Source organism: Pelodiscus sinensis, chromosome 14, assembly GCF_052426305.1.
Source record: "Pelodiscus sinensis isolate ZL-2025 chromosome 14, ASM5242630v1, whole genome shotgun sequence".
Lineage (NCBI taxonomy): Eukaryota > Metazoa > Chordata > Testudines > Trionychidae > Pelodiscus > Pelodiscus sinensis.
This window is the reverse complement of record NC_143065.1, coordinates 2,978,199-3,001,254: the sequence shown is the minus strand read 5'-3', so window position 1 is coordinate 3,001,254 and position 23,056 is coordinate 2,978,199. Positions and strand designations below refer to the sequence as shown.

The following is a 23,056-nucleotide window of genomic DNA, read 5'->3' as shown; positions in this document are numbered from 1 at the left end:
ATACGTGCTCCTATTCGCAGTTTTGTATCACGCAGCATGTGTCAGTAGTTTAAACACTGATCAGATGTTTCTTTTTTCTCTGTTAATGCTACTTGCTCAGACTGAGCTGTTTGTAGATTTTTATCTTTTTGTTCTGTTACAAAATTCTATCTTATGTTTAGTTAAAAATCATATTAAACGTGGAAGAAATATAAACTGAAGTAGAGGTACAAATCTAGTGCATCTATCTTCAGAGTTTTATGATGAAGTACATTACTAATAAAGTGTTGTATGATTATTCAGGTACTGTATGTGGCAGTCTTACTATCACTCTGTCAGATTCAGGACTGTAGCATGAATTTCAGCCATATGCATAAGGCCTTCATGTTCCTATAGATATGTGAACTATGCTAGCTAGACTTAAAAAAAATATTTTGTGACTCTTTGTTTCCATGAAACAAGTGAAACAGCCCAACAGTACATGAGTAGAAAACAGAAATATGAAACCATAGCACTGGATGGGAAAGAGAAGAAAATTCCTTGTCTTTTAGAAACACTATTTCCTTCTGAATTAGCTTTTCAGAAGCATATGTATCTTATAACACTGAATTGAAGGAAAGAGTAATGATAAAAATACTTCTATCTAGTGCAAAAGGTAATGGATAGCCTTTGTAGATTCATCCAAATTAGTGAAGGGAAAATAAAGGAATTTTTCACTGGTACTGCTAGAATTTAGACATTTTGCTCATTCTTTTGGAAATGCTTCCACAGATCACATGGAAGTTCACTGTTTGGTAAATGTGAGCGCTGGCTATTGAAAAAATTCCTAAGCTCTTAGTGGGCTAAATGCCAGTTTTATATACTTGTATGCATTTTGGGGAGGGGCTGTCTTTTTCTTCTTCTTCTTCTGTGTTTGTATAGTGCTTAGCACAACGGGATCCTCTGTGGGGCTGTCTAGGTGTTTCTGAAATACCACTTACAATACATCACTTAAAATAAATAATCTCTTAGCCCAATTTTGGACTCAGGACTGGATTCTTATTAGTTTGATTATCATATTTAGGTGGTCATTATGCACGTGTTACCATGGGATCTAAGTATCTTTGTGTAAATAGATACATGTATTTTTAGCATTTCTTCCAAATGAGAGCTGTCTTTTGGAGACTAGCTAATCTCACTATAAAAACAACATGAATTTTGAGAGTAATGTATAAAACTGTGGCATGTTGAACCACAATAAGGTTCCTGTACTGAGTGTTATGACCAAATTATTTTGACATCTGAGCTGTGTATAGCATATGACACACTGAGAATAGAGGAACAGACCCCTATCGCCAGTTCTGTTGGGTTTCCTTGTGTTCTTCGATCACCTATGAATCTTCTGTTAGGATATTTGGTGATACTCTTGTCTGTGTTCTGTTCTCTCCTTTACATAGTGAGATCACTGCATTTAACTCCCTTTAATGCTAACAGGAATTATGGCTGACGTCCATGTCTTCAATACCGATTGCATGGGGAAATGGTCACTCCCAAGTGACCAGTATGGAGATTATAAGCTCGTGGGGTCAGGGTTTGTCATGTTTGTGTGCTTCCTAGTGCCATGGGGTCCTGCTCCACACCTAGGCCCCATACGTTCTGCCACAATAGAAGTTAATATAATAATAATACTCCATTTCCTCTCTCCTGTCTCCAAAATCTGGATGTCAGGCATGGGGCAGCTACACAACAGACTGCAGCCATTACTAATATCCCAGAACATTCCCACAGCCCCACATGAGATCCGCAGCCATTGGCTCCATAAACATTCTAGTCAAATAGAAATTAAGAGAGTCTGCCTCCACAGTTGTTCACCTTCCTGCATCCCTCTCAGATCACTCTACCAAGTCCCACAACATGTTGGGTTTCCCACAGTATGGACAAGGATGGGGGCTTTCATCTTAGTTGTGTAAGTCCTCTCACATTTAGAACATGCTTCTATGGTGGTTCTAGTATTGGCCATTTCCCCTGTTCTTGTCCATCTCTGCCTGCAATAAGATGCCAGACTGAGGTATGTTCTTGATCTGAATTCTAACTCTGATGTTTTGTCTTCAGAGTGAAACACTGTGATCTTTTTGCTTGTTTTTGCCTCATTCAGTTATGAGAGGACTCTCCAGGTGCAGGTGTTTCATTTTGCTCTGAGCTATTTGGTGTTTTTATGTTGACATTAAAAAAAACAGAGAGGGGATACATTATAAAAGAAAAACTCAAGTATATTTTTTGCCCATGTCCTTTAAGTCCAAAACTTAATCACTATTTGTAAATAATGTCCAAATTCACTGAATTAAAATGTGAGGTCAGCCTAAGACATACTGAAGCAGATTTGAAATAATCTGGGAGAGACAAAGAGATAGATAGTTTGGGGCAAATGACTAATGGAAAATTATGCAAACTGCAATCCGTTCATTTATATACACTGAGAACAAACAACTTCTCAGTAATATTAACTTCCCCGTTCAACTTCCTTGCATTTTCACAGTTTAATTAGCAATCACAGTAGACTGGGAATCACACCACAATCACAGGGTAAGCTGTGAAGTAAAAGTGACTTATATTGATTTAATATTAAATATTAAAATATTTCTTACATTTCTAGATCCTTTCATCCTAAAAAATAGCAAAATACTTCACAAATACAGGGAACATTTCACCCACTTCTGAAATGCAATCCTAATTTGCACCCACTTGTGAACAGCTCTTAGAGCTGCTAGTCAACAGTTTAGGACAGGAAGTGAAGAAGAAAGGGATAGCATCAAGTTGAGGAGGGAATTTTAGATAGAAAATATCCAAATTATTACTTGATCGGGAAATCGGTGCTTACCCCCAAAGACTTAGGAGGTGTCTATGGGATCTTTAATAGCCATAGATAGTCAGGACCTCAGTGTTATATATCCAAAAGAAAATACATCCAACAGCCTAGGGTTTCTGAGTCCTAATCACATGCTGGCTCACTGTTCATTACTAATACAAAGCAAGGAATGCTGCTTCTTGTGTAGCAAGCACCAATTCCTGGCACCTCATGGTTTGTCCCTAGAATTCACTTACCTAAAGCAGTAGGAGTAATACTAGCAGCAGTATTGCATGGTGCACACCTCACATCTGTCCCTTATGGAGGGGCATTCTAGAATGGTGTTACCATTTTTTGAGGGAAAGGACAGCTTTTCCAGTCATGAGATATGTGCATGAGATTTGTATGTGAATGAAGGAGACCTTTTGGCTGTGTCTACACTGGCACCCTTTTCCGTAAAAGGGATGCTAATGAGACACTTCGGAATTGCAAATGCCGCGGGGGATTTAAATATCCCCCGCGGCATTTGCATGAACATGGCTGCCGCTTTTTTCCGGCTCGGGGTTTTGTCGGAGAAAAGCGCCAGTCTAGACGGGATCTTGCTGAAAATAAGTCCTTTTCCAGAAAGATCCCTTATTCCTACTTGAAAGTAGGATCGTCTACTTATTTTCCGCAAGATCCCGTCTAGATTGGCGCTTTTCTCCGGCAAAACCCAGAGCCGGAAAAAAGCGGCAGCCATGTTCATGCAAATGCCGCGGGGGATATTTAAATCCCCCGTGGCATTTGCAATTCCGAAGTGTCTCATTAGCATCCCTTTTACGGAAAAAGGTGCCAGTGTAGACACAGCCTCTAAGTATAGAAGTGGATGGAAAAGCCTTTGGACATGTATTGATCTTGAAACTGCCATTAATTTTTGTAATGGAAAAAAATGAAACTTTAGTAAAAACTTTAATTAAGTGTTTTTGAGGTTTTTTTCTCATCTCGACCAATCAGCATGTTGTGTTGCTACCACCTTTCTTGTCTGAGGTTCTTATGCACCTTTATCCCAGTGGTGGTATGCACTTCTGCCATGTGGATATTCTTGCAGAGTATGTTGAGTTTCTTCAGAACTATCCCATCTAAATATATGAACTGGATACTATTATAATTCATAGTACAGAGAAGATATTTTGCTTTCTCTCCTATATATTAATGTGTTAAAGTTGTCATATTGAAAGCAAAGAAATAATCTGCCAATTAAGCAAATATAAATGAAAATATACATTAAAATAGATCTAATTTCTGTGAATTAGGTTGATATATTTTTCTTAATTTCTTTTGTTTTCTATTGTGAAATAAATTATTTCCCCAAATTCTCCCCCCAAAAATTTAAAATGCAGCCACTATATATAAATCTCCTCGCTTTGGGGTTTTGCTTCAGTTTTCTCAAAAAGTCTGTAATAAGGAAAGAAACCTCTTCAGTGAGACATGTGAAGAATAGACAAACAGTGAACCATTGCTTCTGGCTACTCATTTGTCTCTATCTTTTGGATGGTTGCTTACGGTCACAGATTTCTATAAAATGTTCTTTTAAAGAAGGGCACTCAAGGTTCAGTTCACTTCCACTCTTTGTATTGCTTTCTGAAAACTTTCAAAGCCGCTGTCTCAGCAGCGCTTTCTATAGACAGCTGATTTATTTCACAAGGTACAGACTCGTAGTCAGTGGTTTCTTGACTTTTTTCAGTGTTTTATAAAGGCAAGAGGATATAGCGTTGCTTAGGAAAAGTCCATTTTCTACCAGTAAAGCCCTATAAGTGGCATTTATTTAACTGAATTATTGATCACAACATAAATCTCTTATCATTCATGAGGCACAGGAGAGCCAGAGGATGAAGTGCAAGAATTGTCTCAGTAAAAGACATGGAAGGTACATTATAAGAGTGATGCACCGAAATTGTCCATACACTTCTTATACATCTAGATAAGCGTTTTCAGCAAATACCCTGCTCAGCATACACAACGTGTAGAAATTTTGCATGTTCAACAGAAAAAGTCCAGATATTCTGTTGTGTGTCTGTCATCTTAGGAATCTGGGCTATGCCTCTTATGGCAGAGAATAAAAAATATCTCCTTAACTCACACCATTCGTGCAATATGTAGCGTTTGGGCTAGAGAAAAGTGTGAGGAATTTTTATAGAGACCTAACAAAGCTAGGTGAATGGACAGCAGGATGGGAGATGAAATAAAGTGTTGACGATGCAAGCTAACATGCATTGGAAAGAATCATTTTAATTTCTCAGATCCTTAACTGCTTCTAACTTATATGTAACCAACCCAGAAAAAGAGCTGCTCAATAGCTCAATGTAAATTTTTATCAGTGTGAAGCAATAAGTAAAAATACAAACAAAAACTGAGTGTGTGTATATATAAAGAAGACTGAAAACAGTATGAAAATATAATGCTATTATATACATTATGCTTATGATAGTTATGATGCTAATATACTATTCATATTATGTTGTATTAAATTCTAATTATTATGCTAATGATTTGTCTGTTGGTTTTATATACATCAGTGGTACAGTGTTCATTCACCTGATAAATTGTGCTCAATTCTAGTTACCCTATCTCACATAAGAGTCCCTTTTGCCTATGCTGAGTAAGAGATGGGTGACAGAATTATTAGAGGCATGGAAAAACCTGGACAAAATATTTAAAAAGATTAGGTGAAATCTTGGCCCCACTGAAGTAAGTGCAACTCCCCACCAACTCCTCACATTGACTTCAGTGGGCAAGGATTTCACCTTAGGTATGTTTAGTTTGGAGTGAAAATGAATAAATGAGGAAAGAAAAGGGCTTTTTTTAAAAAAAGTTATAAATAAGTAAATCCACTTGCATGTACAGATTTATGATTCCAAGTCCTTCAATATATGCACCAAAAAATCCTGTTTGTACATAACAATAAGGGCATATGTGTCATTGTTCACTTTTCTATCTCACAAAAAATATATTACAGTGTGTGCCTTATTACACAGGTTACAAAATTCCATTGTTAATTTGGGACGTGTCCAGGCTGCAGTGCCAATGTTGATTTGGCTCATTGACTTCAGTTAATTTTTCAGCAGGCCTTTAGGCTCTTCCAGACAAAAACTGCAGCTACAGGTGGTCAGCACCTTCTCAAAGCCAAAAAGGGTTTTCATTTGTCGTACACACTGATTAATCTCTGATCCAGACTTCAAGAACAAACTATCCTATGTTCTGTTCCATAGATAAACTGAGTCCTAGTCAACTTATCTGAACTCCTCCTGGAGACCACTCAGTCGCCATAATAATTAGAGCCATCAAAAAATGTTACATAAGCTTGTATTTCCCGTGTCAGCAATTTTTCTAGTAGTGTTGTTGTTTTCTCCTTCCTACTAACCCTCAAGTCCCCAAGTCATTTTAAACCTTGCCGTGTGTTACTTCTGGCCCAGCAGTGGATAGAGAGAAGTTGTCAGCAGTGGAGGTATAAGGGGATAACACAATATGATTCCAAACCTGTATATGATAGGGGAAAAGAAGAGAGACAGCCAGAGAGGAAATTATCCCCAGCTAATTAATTGTTGTTTAAAACATACACAGCATATAGAGTCCATGATGAGTGAGACCTATAAAGTGTTCTGTGGAAATTCCACCCTGTATCTCAGTAACGTGAAAACACTGGTGTATGTGAAGAATGTGCAATCTTTGAAAATGTGTATTTGGGTAATCTAATTCTTTTTTGGTACCACAAAACAGTCTCTCTTTTTTTAAGTAATTTTACAAAGTTGTTTAGAGTTCAGAAACAAATTCTGAGGAATATGAATGACACTCTAGATGTAGATTTTGGTTCAACGCTTTCTATTTGACACATTGACTTTGTCTGTGTGGTACTTGATACCACTACCCATCAGTTTATAGACTTCGTATGTATCCTTTAAGTACTGACCTGGGTGTTTGAGCAGTTATAAATTACAAGTCACCTTATGTGTCACATGCATTGTAGATGTATTTTTGCTGCTTGCCTAAGCTTTGTACTCTCTAATCCCTTTGGGTAACAGTGATTAGGTAATTTAATCTGGGTTTTCACAGCTCTGCATGATACTCAGATTCCTCATTTGTCTCTTCTAATGGATGTTCAGCAGCTATGGCCTTTTCCATTTTCAGTCATTGTTGGTGCCTTTCAGTCATGAGATTCAGTGGAACACAAACTGTTTGAAGTTCACCCCACATAGGACGGACATTCTGATTTGCTAACAGCATCCTCTGTATACTTGTCTCCTCCAAGTTCTTTTTGTAGGTAATTTGTTCATTTTGGCCACCTTTGAAGCTAAGGTTTCTGGTCTAGTAATGGATATGCTCTGATGTACAGAATTATCTTCTTACTTTGACACAAAATGTCTTTGTCAACTGTGAAATTTGCCACATAACTCACCTTTCTTGGGCAATTAGATGTTAAAAGGCCATTCTGTACTTTCATCATGTAGAGAAAGTAATATAACTTCCTGGTGTCATTAAACTAAGCTTACTTATATATAAAATATGAAAGAGGAGGAAAGTTGACATGTAAAAGTTTTTTCAAGTATTCAAGAGCTTAAATTGACCTCCAATTAAATTTTTCATTGTTTTAAAAACTCCTTTCTTTTCATGCATGACACTTTTCAATCTTTATTTTAACTTACTTTCTCATTTTGATACTGGGTAAGCTTCCAAGCTGCTTAGGCCATTGTGGAATGTTCAAATGTAGACTAGAAAATTTTAAAATGTCTATAAAAGCAAAAACATTAATGACCAGATACTTTGACTTATGAATTGCTCTTAGTTTGATCTTTGTTTTACTCTGCTAGTACGACATGAGGCTTTGTGACTGACCTGTATATAGTACTCTGAGCTTGATCCAGCTCTTATAGTTAATGAAAAGACTCCCACTGACTTCAGTATGTAGCGGTTAGATCAGACTCCTTACGAGGTCACCTTAAATGAGTCGCCTATTCAGTAATTTATTCTGTAGTCTTCTACAGTATTTTGGCTTTCATGATCTCTAGTCCTACATATAAGCTGGGTTTTGTATGACTCCAGAAACAAAAGTCAAAACTGGTCAGTAAATGTACTAGAAACTTGCAGGGGATTCCTCATCTCTTCCCAACCCACACCCTAGCTTTTTTTCTTTATTTTTAGTTTCTTTTTGTGTGTGTGTGTTTGATACTGAAGAACAGACTTAGAGGCACACAGCTTAAGAGACTGAAGTCCTCTCTCCACCAGGCAGATATGACATTGGTTACATACCAATGTGCCTCAACGTTTACTTGGCTTCTCTACAGAAGGTGCCTGTAGTAATTGTGATTTTAGTGATTGGGACAATCCCACCACTAGGAACTTGGCTGAGAATGACATCAGCTTTGCTACACAATGTATCAGACAGTAAAGATTTCAATTACTACTAATCTAGCCTGAGTTTAAAATGCAGACTAAAAGAGAAGAGATTCCATGCGTCATTGCTAGTTCTTGTGAGACTTTCACGCCTATAGTTCCCTCTCTGTCACTTTGTCTATTATAATAATCTTGAGGGTGAAAAAAATATCTTCACTTGTTAGTTGATCAGCTGAGGTCATTGTGCTGTGTCTTCCAGAGTTGACAATTCAGAAGATCCAGTGTATGAAAGTTTAGAAGAGTTCCACGTTTTTGTCTTAGCACATATATTGAGAAGACCAATTGTTGTTGTAGCAGACACAATGCTAAGAGACTCAGGGGGAGAAGGTAAGTCTCTCATTAGCACTTTGTGCACCTCGCTAAAATCACTGTATAGCCAAGGAATTTTAGAGCACAACACATTTATTTATCCATCATAACAGTCTTTATAATAATATATATAAATGAGAGGTATCAGTGCAGAGCAGTTCAGGGATTTTAGGTCTGTGGCGCCCATCATCTTTCACGTGACTTGATTCATGTGTCTAAAACCATACACAGCATTGTGAACACTTGCCCCATTTTAAAATTCAGGGATTTCATAGCACGTTTATAGGCCAATCAAGCTCTGTTAGTAAAGTTCTCATTCTGTTGCTGTCTTTTCTCCTTCCACATTTTGAAATCATCATTCCTCTGTCAGTCTTTTATGCTTCTTTTTAATTTTTCCTGCTAAAATTTGTGACCTTGTTTAATAGAAAAGCCACTGAATGTAAAAACACATTCTGTAGTTATATGGCTTATCAAATGCACATTTAGGTCATTGACTCCAATGGGCTTTGCATCAAGCCTCTGGTCTAAATACATTTTTAAAGATAGATCAACTTTATGAGGGTAGGCAAATATTGCAATTTATGTGAACTGTGCTGTGTGAATTAGGACACCAATAGCACATCGCTAACTAGTGAATTTTAGCAATGTGTCATGAAATCAAAGAGTTTGCAAACATCTTGTGCACTAAAATGTGTTCTCAGAAAGTGTTTTGAATCATTTAAAGTAATGCACACATTTATAAAGTTCAGTCTGCATAAAAAACCCTGAAGTTTATCCAATAAACTATTCACTATGAATAATTTGCTCAGTTCCCAAAAGAGTCCTAATTTTCTCCATGTTTTTGCATATGTTATCCTATGGTAGGTCTTTATATGTATTTATTTTTGATGGTGTCCCAAAATTCCCACTTACAAGCTCCTGTTCACTGTTGCTTATAACTTTACCAAACTGTAACCAGTTGGACTAAAATTTTCCATTCTGTGTGTTTGCCATAGTAGGGTGAATTCTTTTAGAAAAGTTCAGTTACATTTGTTCAGCTGTTTCTGAGAACGAAGCTGGGTGGTGTATATTGTTTGTCCACATTAAAAAATAAAATTCTAGAGACCTTTTCTCTGAGAACCTCTAAAACACCTTGGCTATGTCTACACTCGCGGCTTCTTGCACGAGTAATATGCAAATGAGGCTAAGCGTGGAATATCGCCGAGCCTCATTTGCATACCTAATGAGCCACCATTTTTTTCAGAAGAGGCTCTTGCACAAGAAGGAGCATCTACTCTGCCCTTTCTTGCGCAAGAAAAATCCTCTTGCGCAGTGCCATTACACCTATTACTTTTCAAGAAGAACGGCATCCCACTTTAGTTGACAGTGTAAGTGATAGCAGTAGCAGGCTCTATGTGGACAAGAACTGGTGAGGCGGGGAGGGGTTTATAATGTTCAAGCAAGAATTGCAAATTTTTTTCAAAGATGTATAAACTTGGTTAAAACAATATATATTTTCCCTATCCTCATTCTTGGAAATTTCTGAACCATTTTGGCTAAAAATTATCAAATATCAGCCTGAGAGTTAACCGGCATGTAACATTTCTGCCCAAATATTTTGGCAAACTTATAGCCAACCAAAACAAGCTCTTACCATGCAAAGTGTCAGTTTAATCTTATTAATAGGCAGTGCTAGCATCCCTGCCTAAAATTTCTAGTGAATAATTCACAGTTAAATAGATCATCACATACAAATATTTTTCCCGGTGCAGACTTTTCCATACTTTTTACCAAAACTTTTGTTACTCATGTAAAACATGTGTTTAAAGTATGAGTTTAACTGGGGCAGGCCTAGCAACTAGCTTTAGTGCACAGATAACACTTTGCTCTTCAGAGTGCTGTGGAAACGTTAATTCATCTTTGTTTCTTCTTACCCAGCTGTAAAGCAAGTAAGTGTTGTTAATAATCATTGTTCTACAAATGGGCAAACAGCAGCTGAGATTACATAATTTTTCTAAAGTCACAAAGGGAGTGATTCTTAGAGTTGGATTTAGATTTCAGGAATTCCTAGCTGCTTGTCCGTTGTTCTGACCGGGAGACCAACTTTTTCCCTTTCCATGAAGAAATGATTAGTGGTTTTGTGGGGCAAAAAAGAGTGTTATAGTCACTGCTTAATGCAATATTTTTCTGAAAACTGTAGTCATAGGCAACTTATGACGTGTGTTGCTGTCTCGTATATATATGAGCCTCTGTAAAATATTGAGGTTCCTGCATCATAATGCTTTAACTGGTATATTATATAACCTCAGCCACTTTAACAAAAATAACTAGAAAGAGTAGTTTATTATAACAACACGCTGGCCAAATCAATATACAAATAGAGCTTAGAAAAAAATCCTCCATAACCTACAATAGTTGAATGAAATATCGAACACAAAAGAAAAAGGAATAGGTCAAGTGTTTATTTCTCCTTGCAAAGATGGTATTCATAACAAATTGTAAATGAGCAATACATATGCAATGGTAATCAAAGAAAAGCTGTTTGGCAAAGAAGTCTAGTAGCCAAGCACATAATCAGACCACATTGTCAAAAAAATAAAAGTTAATACTACGTGTTTGATATCAATGAAAAGCTTTTACTTGTAACTAAAAATATTCCAGAGGAATACAATTCTGCTCATGTGCATCAGACATGAAGATCCTGTTATCATACATATATTTCTTTACTAATAAAAAATTGCAGTGAGGAGAGGCCTTGGGATCAGAATGGAATTATTTCCTAATATTTCTAAATTCATAATTCCTTAAAAATATTACCATGAAACTTCAACTGTTCTTTAGACTCTTTTCAACATCAAAGAATTAGGTTTTCCCCTCATTTAACACTGCCTTCTGAAACTTATATGTAGCCTATTAATATAAAAATGTCAGGGTACCTTTACTTTTCCCATCCTATTTTTCTGGCTTGTTTATTTTAAAAAAATCTTGCTTCTGTCTTTGTAGCATTTGCACCTATCCCATTTGGAGGAATTTACTTGCCACTGGAAGTTCCACCTAACAGATGCCACTGCTCACCTCTTGTCCTGGCCTATGATCAAGCCCATTTCTCTGCTCTTGTGTCCATGGAACAAAAAGATCAACAGAGAGAACAAGGTAGGTTGAGACATTTCCGATCTAGTCAATGTTTTGTGGTGGAGGGGAATGCAAAGTGCTAATTGCTGGTTTTGTCTATCTAAAAATAAACTTCACCCATTGGATTTTACTGTAATATACAGGGTGGGCTCATCTTAATCATCTAAGAACAAGACTGGAGTCAACAGCTCCTGGGTTCTAATCTTTGCTCTAACACTGTGTATTTAATTCCTTTGTGTTGGTCCACGTATGTGTAAATGAGATAATGCTACTGGCCTTTTACACTAGGCATCCTGGAGGCATTTGTTAATTAGGGTTAGTGAGGTGTTTTGAAGATGAAAAGTGAGTTTTGTCCTTGTTACCAAAGCTTACATAGGCTTCAGCTGCACTGCAATGAATGGATATGATTGCAGCTCATGGCGACCCACCAGGTTAGTTTTGGTCTAACTAGTTCAAAGCTAGCTCAGGTAACAATTGCCGAGTAGCCAGGGCAGCACGGGTGATGGCGCAGGATATTTTCTTGAGTAGAGCCCTGCCTAGAACCTTGGGTATGTATTCTAGAGGCCAGTCCCCGCTGCCATGGCTGCATTCTTCTCTTTATTGGAGCTGGCATTGGTCTTGTTGTGTGCTGCACTCACACCGCTTGACTGAGATATACCCCTAAGGAAAGGTATCTCTTGACTTGTGTACAGTATTCAATTTGTTTTTCATTTAAAAAAAATCAGTTAAAACCTTTGTTTGTTCTGCTTGCTGCATGCTTTGATTCTTCTGAAAAAAAATGACAGCAACTGTATAAAAAACCATTTAACCATATGTTTATATACTAGCTGGATTTTTAAGTTCTTTTCTAGTCCTATTGTAGCACCTCAGAGATGTAGAGACCAGATCTCAATAGCGAATCCACCTATATTTGCACAAAGGGTTTGTTATCCTTCTACTCCATATATGCTTCTAGTTATAGTTAAAAGTAGGACAGAGTAAGAGTTTCAACAATTAAATGTTCATGGCTCTTTAACTAGCTCACCATAACGTGTTGCAGACTTAATCAAACAGCCTAAGCCTGAGGCCCTAATGGACCCAAGTTGTTCAAAGCAATGATGGTGCACAATGAATCCACCCAAGCTCACAAGTGTTCAGGCCTCCTCACAAGTTCCCTCAACTTTGGTTCTAAGAGAAAGCTAATGCTTAACTGAGGATATGCGTACGCTACAGAGGTTTGTTGGAAAAACGGCCATTTTTCCGACAAAACTTGAGTTACGTCCACACTGCAAGCGCGTTCTTTCAACAGTAAATCGAAAGAACAGAAGGCTTTTTGTGCAATTGGTAATCCTCATTCTACCAAGAAGAATGCCTTTTTGTGAAAGAGCTCTTTCACAAAAAGGCATGTGTGGACGGGGAAGAGGCAGTTTTTTCAGAAGAAGAGGGAAGAGGAAAAAAGCACAGGTGTCCTGGTGGCCATTCTGTCCTTAGTAATCACTGCTTACGTGCAAGATAGCGTCCAGGCAATCTGCACTTTTGCAGTGTGGACACTCTCTTGCACAAGTAGTTTTTTCAGAAGATCTCTTCCGAAAAAAGCGTCTTGCGCAAGAAGCCTGTATTATAGACGTAGCCTGAGAGAGAGACTATTATCCCATCCTGACCCTCTCCCCACAGACCCCCTGTGACAGGAATCTAACCCCAGCTGCAAGGACAACATACCAAAATATGTAATCCTGTGAAACAAGCCGTCAGTTACATGGAACACAAAACTCAAGCTCATTCAGCCAGTGCAGACATTTCTGCTGATGGAAACTGATACTGCATGCAATCAGTAACATAAAGGAAATGAAAGGGAGGGCAGGAGTTGTAGGATGCTGAGAAGTGGAACAAAAAGAGGCCTGCTTCCTCCCTGTTCTACCTTTTCTGGATGACAGTCCCAATCCCAGGGACTACAACAGTCCTCTAGCAAGGAAGGGTTGAAATGATGGTCCAGCACACACTTTGGTGTGGTCCACACTCCCAAACCAAAGCCAGCAGTAATAGCCAGTACCTCTTGTTAACACTTTTGGAGAATGCCACATAATCTGAAGAAAAAGTGCAGTTTGTCAACAGAAAAGTTCTTATTATTAAAGCCAGAGGGAAATTGGCTTATGATCTGTGACACTGGACTTACGTGTATGTGCAGATGTTTCATATGTCTACATGAACAAAATACATGTCGTCAAGCAACTTAGTTATATCCCTTTCCCTGGAAAAAGGTGTCAGTTTTAATTTTGCTAATTTATATAAAATGAGTTATTTTGCATTTGAACACCATTTCACATTTGCATACTTGTGCAAGCTGTGTGCGTATGTGACCATAATTACTGTGCTTTTGCATATAATCATAGCACGTATGTGTGCAAGGAACATTTATGTAGATAATTGTTAATAGGCTTGTGTAATTACTGTTAAAGTGCATCTAATCACAAAAATCATATCTACGAAAAGTTATAACCCCTTGGACGCATACGTACCTTGAGAATTTCTAATGGAATATTTGGGTATGTCTACACTAGCCCCCTAGTTCAATCTAGGGAGGCTAATGAGGGTGACCGAAATTTAAATATCCCGCTCTTCATTAGCATGTTCCCGGCTGGTCACCATTTTAGAAATTGACTAGCCTGAAGTAACTGCCCGCGTCTACATGTGGCAGTGAAATGGGATTCCGAATTAAAGCCCTAAATCGAATTAGCTGTTGTTCTTCCTGGAATGAGGTTTACCAGCTAATTCGATTTAGGGCTTTAATTCTGAATCCCGTTTCACTGCCACATGTAGACGCGGGCAGTTACTTTGGGCTAGTCAACTTCTAAAATGGCAACCAGCTAATGAAGTGTGGGATATTTAAATCCTGCGCTTCATTTGCAATTTCGGTCATCCTCATTAGCCTCCCTAGATCGAACTAGGAGGCTAATATAGAAATACCCTTTGAGGGGAATGGTTGTGGAAACTACAATATGCTACCATGAATAGGAAAAAATTGTAGATAAACATTAAACAATTCTAGCTTCCTTCACACACCATGTGCCAAATAACAACAATGTTACGGAAGTTATAAAACTTCGATATGAAATCAACTCTTCTGAAAATATCAAGTTCCAGTTCTCCAGATAATTGTTTCTAGACATTGAACATTGAACTAGTTTGCCACCATCAGCATTCGTTACCATTTCCAAATGACATGTACAAAGGTATTCTCTTAGCATTACAACTGCAGCATTCATTTCAGACCTCACTCCATCTGATCCTTCACAGTGTTTGTTAGGTTCCATTTAATTATGCAAGATGCAGTTCTCCTCAAAGTTGATTGCTAAACTGTCTAGAGTGGCTCGTGACCTTGAATGCCTATCTCAGGCAGACACCCCATTCTGAAGGAGTGTTCTATAATTAGATTTCATCACGCCAGTAGCAAATGTGACCTCCCGGATCACTATGCCAGTCTCACCAGGGAGTCACAGACAGTCTCTTAGACTCTCCAGCCTATCTTACCACCAAGACAGACTGAACTTAGTAATAAATGGTCATTCACACCAAAAATCACACCATTTTCAGGTTGCTTCCAGTTCAAAAAGACCAGTCATTTACCCTAGATCTGACTCCAAAGGCAACTGCTATAGCCCATCCTGTAATAAACTCTCTAATGTTTATTAATAAATTCTAAAGGATTATTAATTAGGAAAAAGAAATGTGTTATTTCAGGTGGGTGAAAGCAAGTATGTCCATGCAGACCTGCTGATGGGGTGGGAAAGGGGCAGTGACCCCAGGGCCCAGTGAATCAAAAGGGTTTGGGGCTCCCACAGCAGCAACCAGAGCCCAGGCCCTTCAAATTGCTGTCGAACCACCACGTGATGTGCTCCGGTAAATTCTGAGGGCTGGGGGAGCGAATCCAACATGGCCTACTTTGGGTAGCACTGAGGAGTGGCTGTCCCAGCCCTCCCCTTCCTGCTCTAGGCCACGCCCATTCTCTGAATGTGGGGCCACCCACTGAACCTTGCCCAGGGGCCCAGCATGTCTGTGCCCCCCCCCCCCCCCCGTATACATACAAATGCATTGCAATATAATTCCTAAGAATGACAATTGTAGTGATCTGTCAATTCAAAGTGCCTTTTAGGGCTGGCCCCAGACGTAACTCCCAGGATCTCTAGCCTCAGTTTGGTTTCCCCGCCTAGTGACAGTTCAAATAGCAAAGAGATGAAAAAATCTTCATATCATCTGTTTTTATTTTCCTCTTCCAGCATTCAAAGGGATGGGAAAACACCTTCTGCTTGTACTCCTCCAAGGGTAGATGGGGTAATAAACAAGGCTTTTGTCTTATAATGGCCCTCTTAAATATTTATAGTCCTCCTGGATGGGCAGGGGGACTATTTCATTACAACCACCTCCCTCTTTTTTATTCTTTATCGGAGCTGGTAAGTACTTCTAACTAGGCAGGTCAACGATCAGAAAAACAAACATTGAATCTCTGCTGGTAGAATAAATAGTAGTTTATAAATAATATTTAAATTGTGAATAAAAAACATAGTCTGGCAAATATTATTAGTTTCATGAAGAATCTACCCAGGGTAACAACTACAAAAGTCTGTTTATAATGGTGATAACTATTGTTCTCAAGAAGGCAAAATACCATCCATCTGGGGGAATGAGCTGTGTTATTCACCCCTTAAGATGGTTCACCTAGGGACCTCACAGAGCAGATGGAGGATTTTAAGGCTCTGATGACTAACTTTAGAGGTAGCTGGCAGGACTCTTTCGCCTTCCTCTTTTGATCTTCACACAATAATATTTTGTGTTAGGATGAGAGACAATAATAACAGATGATACCCACACCACATCTGTGAAGCCAAACACTGGTGGCGTTTTTTTTTTTTTTTTTTTTCATTTTTATTAGAATGTGAAAGTTCTAGTAATTTTGTAGCACAAGGATGATAGACTTCCATCTGAAGCTGATTCCTTCCCTTTATCAAACCGATTTCAAGTTGTTTGAAGATACTTTTCTGGGGAGAGTCAGGAACAGACAACTAAAAATGGGTCTCTTGATTTCTAGCCCGTTACTGTGAAATAAGCAACTGTCACATTGAAATTCTTTTAATCATGGGTGTTTAGCTGATTATTCCTAAAAGCCTTTATTCATGAATTTGTCAGTTCAAAGGCACAGTAACTCTTTTTAAAAAGACAGATTTCCTGTAAATGGATAAATGTAATGGCTCTATTCCCAACAAAGCTCAAAGCATCCTTTGATTTAAATGTTACAAGGAGACACTATGAAGTAAATAGATCCTGTCATTGCATGTGCTTACACCCCACAAATTCTTAAATTAGTTTAGAAAGATTAGTGTTAATTTATTGACAGGGTCTGTGAAATGTTGGGGAAACCAGAAGAGTGGACAGTTGAGTTTATTTAAATTGATTTGCAGTTGTTTTTCACATTAGCATGCTAGCGATAATTGTGTTTGTTTTGTTTTTGGAAACTCTGCAATTGTATTTATTCACTAATGATCCCTTAACAAAAGAAAGAGGGGGGGGGGGAAACACCAATCTTCCAAAATCATGTTTCGGCCTGGCCTTGGCAAAGGCATATATGCTTTAAGAGCAAAGGTGTCAAATCTATAAAGGTTTTAATGCTGTTTTCTTAACAAATGCACATTTCAGTCATAATCATCTTAAAAATATTACAGATTAAACTGTCACATTATAGTCACTGCTGATTTGCTAGAAAAATATAGCCTTTCTGAAATTTCTCTTATACATAATTTAGTTCTGCTGCATTGATTCTATGCAGTTTTGTTACTACTCTCAGATTTGGCTAATTCTCAAGGATGAGCGCTCCTGTAGACAGCTGCATCTCACTGATTAGTGTAATCACCTCTGTGGAGGCTCCACTGAATATGTATAAAATTAAAAAAAGAAAGACACTGTCATTTGCCTTTCCGCTATTTCATTCCTTCCCCTTTTCCTGTTCCTCTGTCTCCAAGCCTGCTCCTCCTTCACCCTATCTCCCCCTCCTCCCCAACACACACTCTTCTTTCACTTGCTCTGAAAGAGATGGATGTTGAGATTCTGCCCGAGTTTGGAAATGTGTCCTTGACATTTACAGCTGTTTTTTTTTTTAAAGCAGCACTAAAAAGTGAAGAATTATACAAGAAGCACAATAAATGTTAAGTCTGCTTTGGTTGACGCTAATTTATAAATTGTTAGATAAGTGACAAGAAGTGAAGGGTGAGTGTGGAGATGAGTTGATTGGAGTAGAGATGAAAGCCTCATAGCTCTGGGATATTAAGTGGAGGATATTCCGATGTTCCTAAGCATATTATTTTTAAATGTAGAAGGATCTAAGTTTTAGTATACAGGCAGTCCCTGGGTTACATGGGTCCAACTTACATCGGATCCCTACTTACAAACGGGGTGAGGCAAACCCGCACTAGCTGCTTCCCCCCAGCAGACCAGGGAGACGCGAAGCTAACGCGCCCCCCCCCCACACACACACACACACCAGGGAGACGCGGAGCGGCTTTTCTCAGCAGACACCTCAGCTTGAGAATAAAGGACTGAGGGAAGTGAGCTGTGGGAGAATAAAACTGAGCTCTGGAGAAATGTTTGGCTAGAGTTTCCCCTACAATATGTACCAGTTCCGACTTACATACAAATTCAACTTAAGAACAAACCTACAGTCCCTATCTTGTTCGTAACCCGGGGACTGCCTGTATTACATGAAGTTTTGGCATTAAAGCTTAAATGTTTCACTTGTAGACAAGAACTGGCCCAGTCCAGCCTCCCAAGGTGCAAGTCATTGTCACTAGAATTATTATCCCTCAGGAAGCAAACATGTTTAGGCTGAGATTTTCAGTGATACATAGCAGATATTTGGTTTATTTAGGCAGTTTTGAAAATTTTAGTCTAAGTTTTTTAATATTTTATTTCAAAAAAGGAGCATGTTTAAAGTTGCTGTTAATATGGTGCATTTTAACACTGGTCTTGGTAGTTTTCAAAGATCACACTCTTCTTACAGAAAATATCTGTAGAGGAAGAGCTCTTACCTATTTTTTTTTTAAGAATTCCTCTTCCTTTCAAACTCGCCATGTTGGAGAGCTGAGTTAAGTGTGTGTAACCATTTGATACAAAATGAATATATTCCAACTGTATTCTTGCAGCCTGCTGCACCCGAGTACCATCACTGGAGAAAAGATGCATAATTCTGGATTTTTTGTGCATAAAATCAAAGTTGTAGCTCTAGCCTGCTGTGAATAAATCATATCCAATTAAGCTTCTAGTTCTTCTTTCAAATCAAAATCACAGCTAATCAAAAACATATCAAATGAGGTAGAAATCAGCTGAGCTCAGACCTGTGTTTGAGCCAATTGTGTTGGAGGGAAACGTATTTACTAAGGAAACAGGGAGAGTTATTAGGTTGGCTTGGTGCTCTTTAAGTGATATATGCTGCCAAGCAGGAAAAATGAATTTGAATCCCAGACACTGTTTCTCATTCACTGACAAAGCTGTTTTAAACCCCCAAAGGAGGGCATATGCCCCTGTTACACAACAACAGCAAACCCTGTTGGCTTTTCAAGTCTAAAGCTTCAGGGAGTAGCCAAGTTAGTCTGGTCAGGATGAACTTGAAAAACAACAAATGGTCTGGTAGCACTTTACAGACTAACAAAACATGTAGATGGGATCATGGGCTTTCGTGGGCACAGACCACTTCTTCAGATGACGGGTCTACATGTTTTGTTAGTCTGTAAAGTGCTACCAGACCATTTGTTGTTTTTCAAGTCTCTAAAGTCTTTCTGCCTGAAAAAAAATCATGCTACAGAAAAAATGCAAGTTTGCAGCTAGAGAGGGAGGAAAGAAACTTTTATAACACATCATCTTTGGACATCTTCATCCAAGCCTTGAACACCCAGTCAGGTCCTGTCGCATAGGTGTTTGGATGAGGTTGTACCAAAGGGGACAGTGTGTTATTGAAGAAATGGTATTAGAGGGCAGTGGCTATAAACATGGTACAGAAAAGAAAAAAACGGAATCTAAACATCAGGTGTATCAGTTGAGTAAAACTAGTCAGCCTTAAGTGGCACCTATCTTTGATTTCTTTTTTCTCCTCCATTGAACACCTGTCCTCCAATGGCTTGTGTTTCATGGATTCGTCAGGTAGGAGCCTGGCAACCAGTTTGGCCTTTGCAGGGAAATGAATTGTGCATAACGGACATGGCAGCTGTCTTGCATCTCACCAACAATAACAACTGGTAGCCAACAACCCCCATGAGAATTCTTTTAAGAAAGGAACCATTTCCTTAAACACACCTCAGGTATCATCTGAAAAACCTCGACAAAAGTTCTGCAAAGACGTCTGTAAAGTATATTCATACAATGTCTTATATCTCAAAGAGAGTTGCAACTTCTGAATATATTTTTAACGTTAACATTTCTTACAGCGGTTTGCAGGAGGCCCACTGTGTATTAGTCAGTTATTTACTTAAACAGATGTTGTCGACATTACCAGTTGTGGTGCAGTTTCCTGACTGTAATACATACCTCCATCTAAGTTCTGTTTTCTTTCTTTGATTTGATCTCATACATGATGTTAAACATTGTAGCTAATCAGCAAAAAGTTCATTGGTTCAACTGGAGACCATTGTTTTAATGAAGAAAGCTCATTGTGCTTGTTGGGAAGCTCTGCTCTTGTACACTTTTCCCGTCAGCCTCCCATGGACAAGACATGGGCAGTAATTGTACTAGAGAGAGAGTGAGCGGTCTAACTCTCAGAGGCCATTGTTAGGATCCTAAAAATAGAGAAGCAGAATCAGATTATCCACAAACTAGAAGCACATTGTGGCCTGGTTTTTGTTACTCTGTCGTTGCTTGCAGAGTGAGCACTGGCTGGACAACAAACTCAGTCATGTTAGGAAGCATATCTGTAACACATTCTGATCTTTGCACTTCTGAAGGGGATCTCTGAAGGTTTGTAGCATAATTGTTATCCGGCAGGACTGGGAGTACAGTTGTATATGTTGGACTATGTGAATATTACTGAGCAATGCCACTGTGCAGTTATAACACCTCATGCATGTGATCCACAAAATGTTTTTACTGTAGTGCCTCATGGTGGCTCCTCAAAATTGCAGTTTAAAAATTGATGGGAGAAAAACCCTAGCATGTACTTTTCATAAGAACGTAAGAACACAATATAAGAACATAACGACCATACTGAGTCAGACCAGAAGTCCATCTAGTCCAGAATCCTATTTTCGACAGTGGCCAATGTCAGATGCCCCTGAGGAAGTGAACAGAACAGGGAATCACCAAGTGATCCCTCTCCTGTCACCCATTTCCAGCCTCTGACAAACAGACTAGTGACTCTATTCCTATCCATCCTGGCTAATAGCCATAACTCACCTGACTGAATTTTGCAAGCAGGCTTACTCTCCTCCTGAGTTCTTCAGCACCATCACATCCACCCATCTCAGCAGGGTGATGAGTGCTACTTCCATTTGCTATGTGCTAATTACAGTACTTGGTAAATTAAACTCTTTAATGCCACCTAGTGACATATTGCTGCTATTACAAGCTATTGCATATTTCTGTTATTTTTGTGCATTACCAAAATATTTTCTTTTTAATTATTATGCACAGGGCTCGACAAATTATGGAAAACTCTATTCGCCAGACAAAAAAGGGACTTGCCACCCTCCCCCCATAAGTGTTTTTAATGGCATAAATTCCTAATAAGAATAAGAACAGTAATTACTAATACGTTCTTAATAAATATCACCCAGGTTATTAATAAATATCTTATAAACGTCTTTTTCCCTTTGCTGCCATGTCTCCTCCCCTTGCTCCATCAGTGCCCCTGGTGGCTGCTGGCCCCCCAGCCCCTCACCCTCCTCTGCTGCCCTTCTTGCTGCCCTCAGCCTTCCTGAGACCTGCCCCCCTCCACCAGCCTTTCTCTCCCCCCTGTGCCCACTCCTCCAGTAGCCCCACTCTGATCATGTGAGCTACCCCTCCTCATCCCCTCTCCTAATATCTCCTTCTATACACCTGCCCCGCCTCTCTCCTCTGAGGCTGGTCCCTCCCCTGCAGGTGTGTGCCCTTCTACTTCATCCACAGAATCTCCTGGCACCTGCACCCTCCTGGTTCCTCCCCCTTTCCTCACTGCCCCTGCCCCATTTGCCCTCTTTTTCCCTGATATCCACCCCCTCAGCCCCCATTCCCCTCATGCCCCTGTGCCCTCACACATGCCTTGCTCCATCCCCACCTTCCTCATGCCCACCCCTTCCTTCAAGCCTTCTCCCAGCACCTCCCCCTCCTCCCTCTAGCCCCCAATGCCCTTACCCTCTCCTCTCCCAGCATCACTCTGTTCCCCCTCCCACTGACACCTCCCCTCCTGCCTTTTTCCTCATTGTCTGCACTTGGCCCCCTGGCATTTCTCTCTCCTGCACCCAGTCCCTTGGTGCCTTCCCCTTTCTTCTTCTTCTCCTGACCTCCTCCCTGCCCCTCCCCTCAGCACAAGCCCCTTCCCCATATTTTGCCCCTCCCCTCCCCACAGCCCAGCCGCTTCCCCTCCCCCTCTTTTTTGTTGTCTTTTACACGTTTGCATTTTGCAATGGGGGGGGGGGTTGTTTTCATTTTTGTCCCAGCATTTTAGCCATTTTAGCATTTTAGCAAATAGCATTTTCATTCATTTTTTTTCCATAAAGGCAAAGGCGCTTCAAGTGAACTCCCCCTTTCACTGCGGCTGGGTCACAGCAGCCTTTTCCCTGCCCTGTCCAGCCCCTCCTTATGGGCAAGCACCCCTCACTCCCAACCCACAGGGGAAACAGGGTGCAGAGACAGCACAGAGCCAGACGGGTGCAGGGAACAGTGGGGGGGGGGCAGGGATGGCGCGGGGAACAGGAGCCACAGAGGCAGAGGGATGCAGGGATCGGGGGGAGCAGAGTGCGGTGGAGGCGTGGGGAACGGGAGGGGCAGAGGGAGCAGGGTCTAGAGGCAATGCAGGGAACGGGCAGCACAGAGCTGGGGGGAGAGCGGGGTGCAAGGGCGGTGCAGAGCCAGAGGGAGAGCAGGGGATGCGGGGTGCAGGGGCGGCGTGGAGAATGGGCGGCAGGAGCCGCGTGGGGCGGGTGCAGCGAGCCGGGCAGTCAGCAGGGAGGGTCTGGGGCCGTGGCAGGACTGGAGCCGGTGGAGCAAGGCCTGGCTCCGCCGCACGCCGCAGCCAGCTGCCGGGGACATGCGGCCAGAGCCAAGCTGCCGCAGCCCTTTACAATCGGCGGGCACACGTCACGCCAGCGGCACGCGGGCAGCCGGGTGCTGAGTATCGCCGCGGTTCCCGCTCCCCGGCAGTGCTCTGCTCCTCCGCCGGCTGGCGGATTGGATGGGACTGCACCTCCTGTAGTGCAG

The 23,056-nt window shown here is 40.2% G+C and overlaps 1 protein-coding gene across 5 annotated transcripts in view; it reads left to right on the top strand.

Moving 5' to 3' along the window:
- Positions 1-23,056, top strand: part of OTUD7A (OTU deubiquitinase 7A) — a 227,748-nt gene that overhangs the window by 187,326 nt on the left and 17,366 nt on the right. For all 5 annotated transcript variants that reach the window (XM_089781887.1, XM_075897706.2, XM_075897700.2 and 2 more), the window contains 2 exons: positions 8,430-8,557; positions 11,522-11,671. In XM_089781887.1, coding sequence (XP_089638013.1) covers positions 8,430-8,557; positions 11,522-11,671 — 278 coding nt within the window. The remainder of the gene's footprint in view (positions 1-8,429; positions 8,558-11,521; positions 11,672-23,056) is intronic.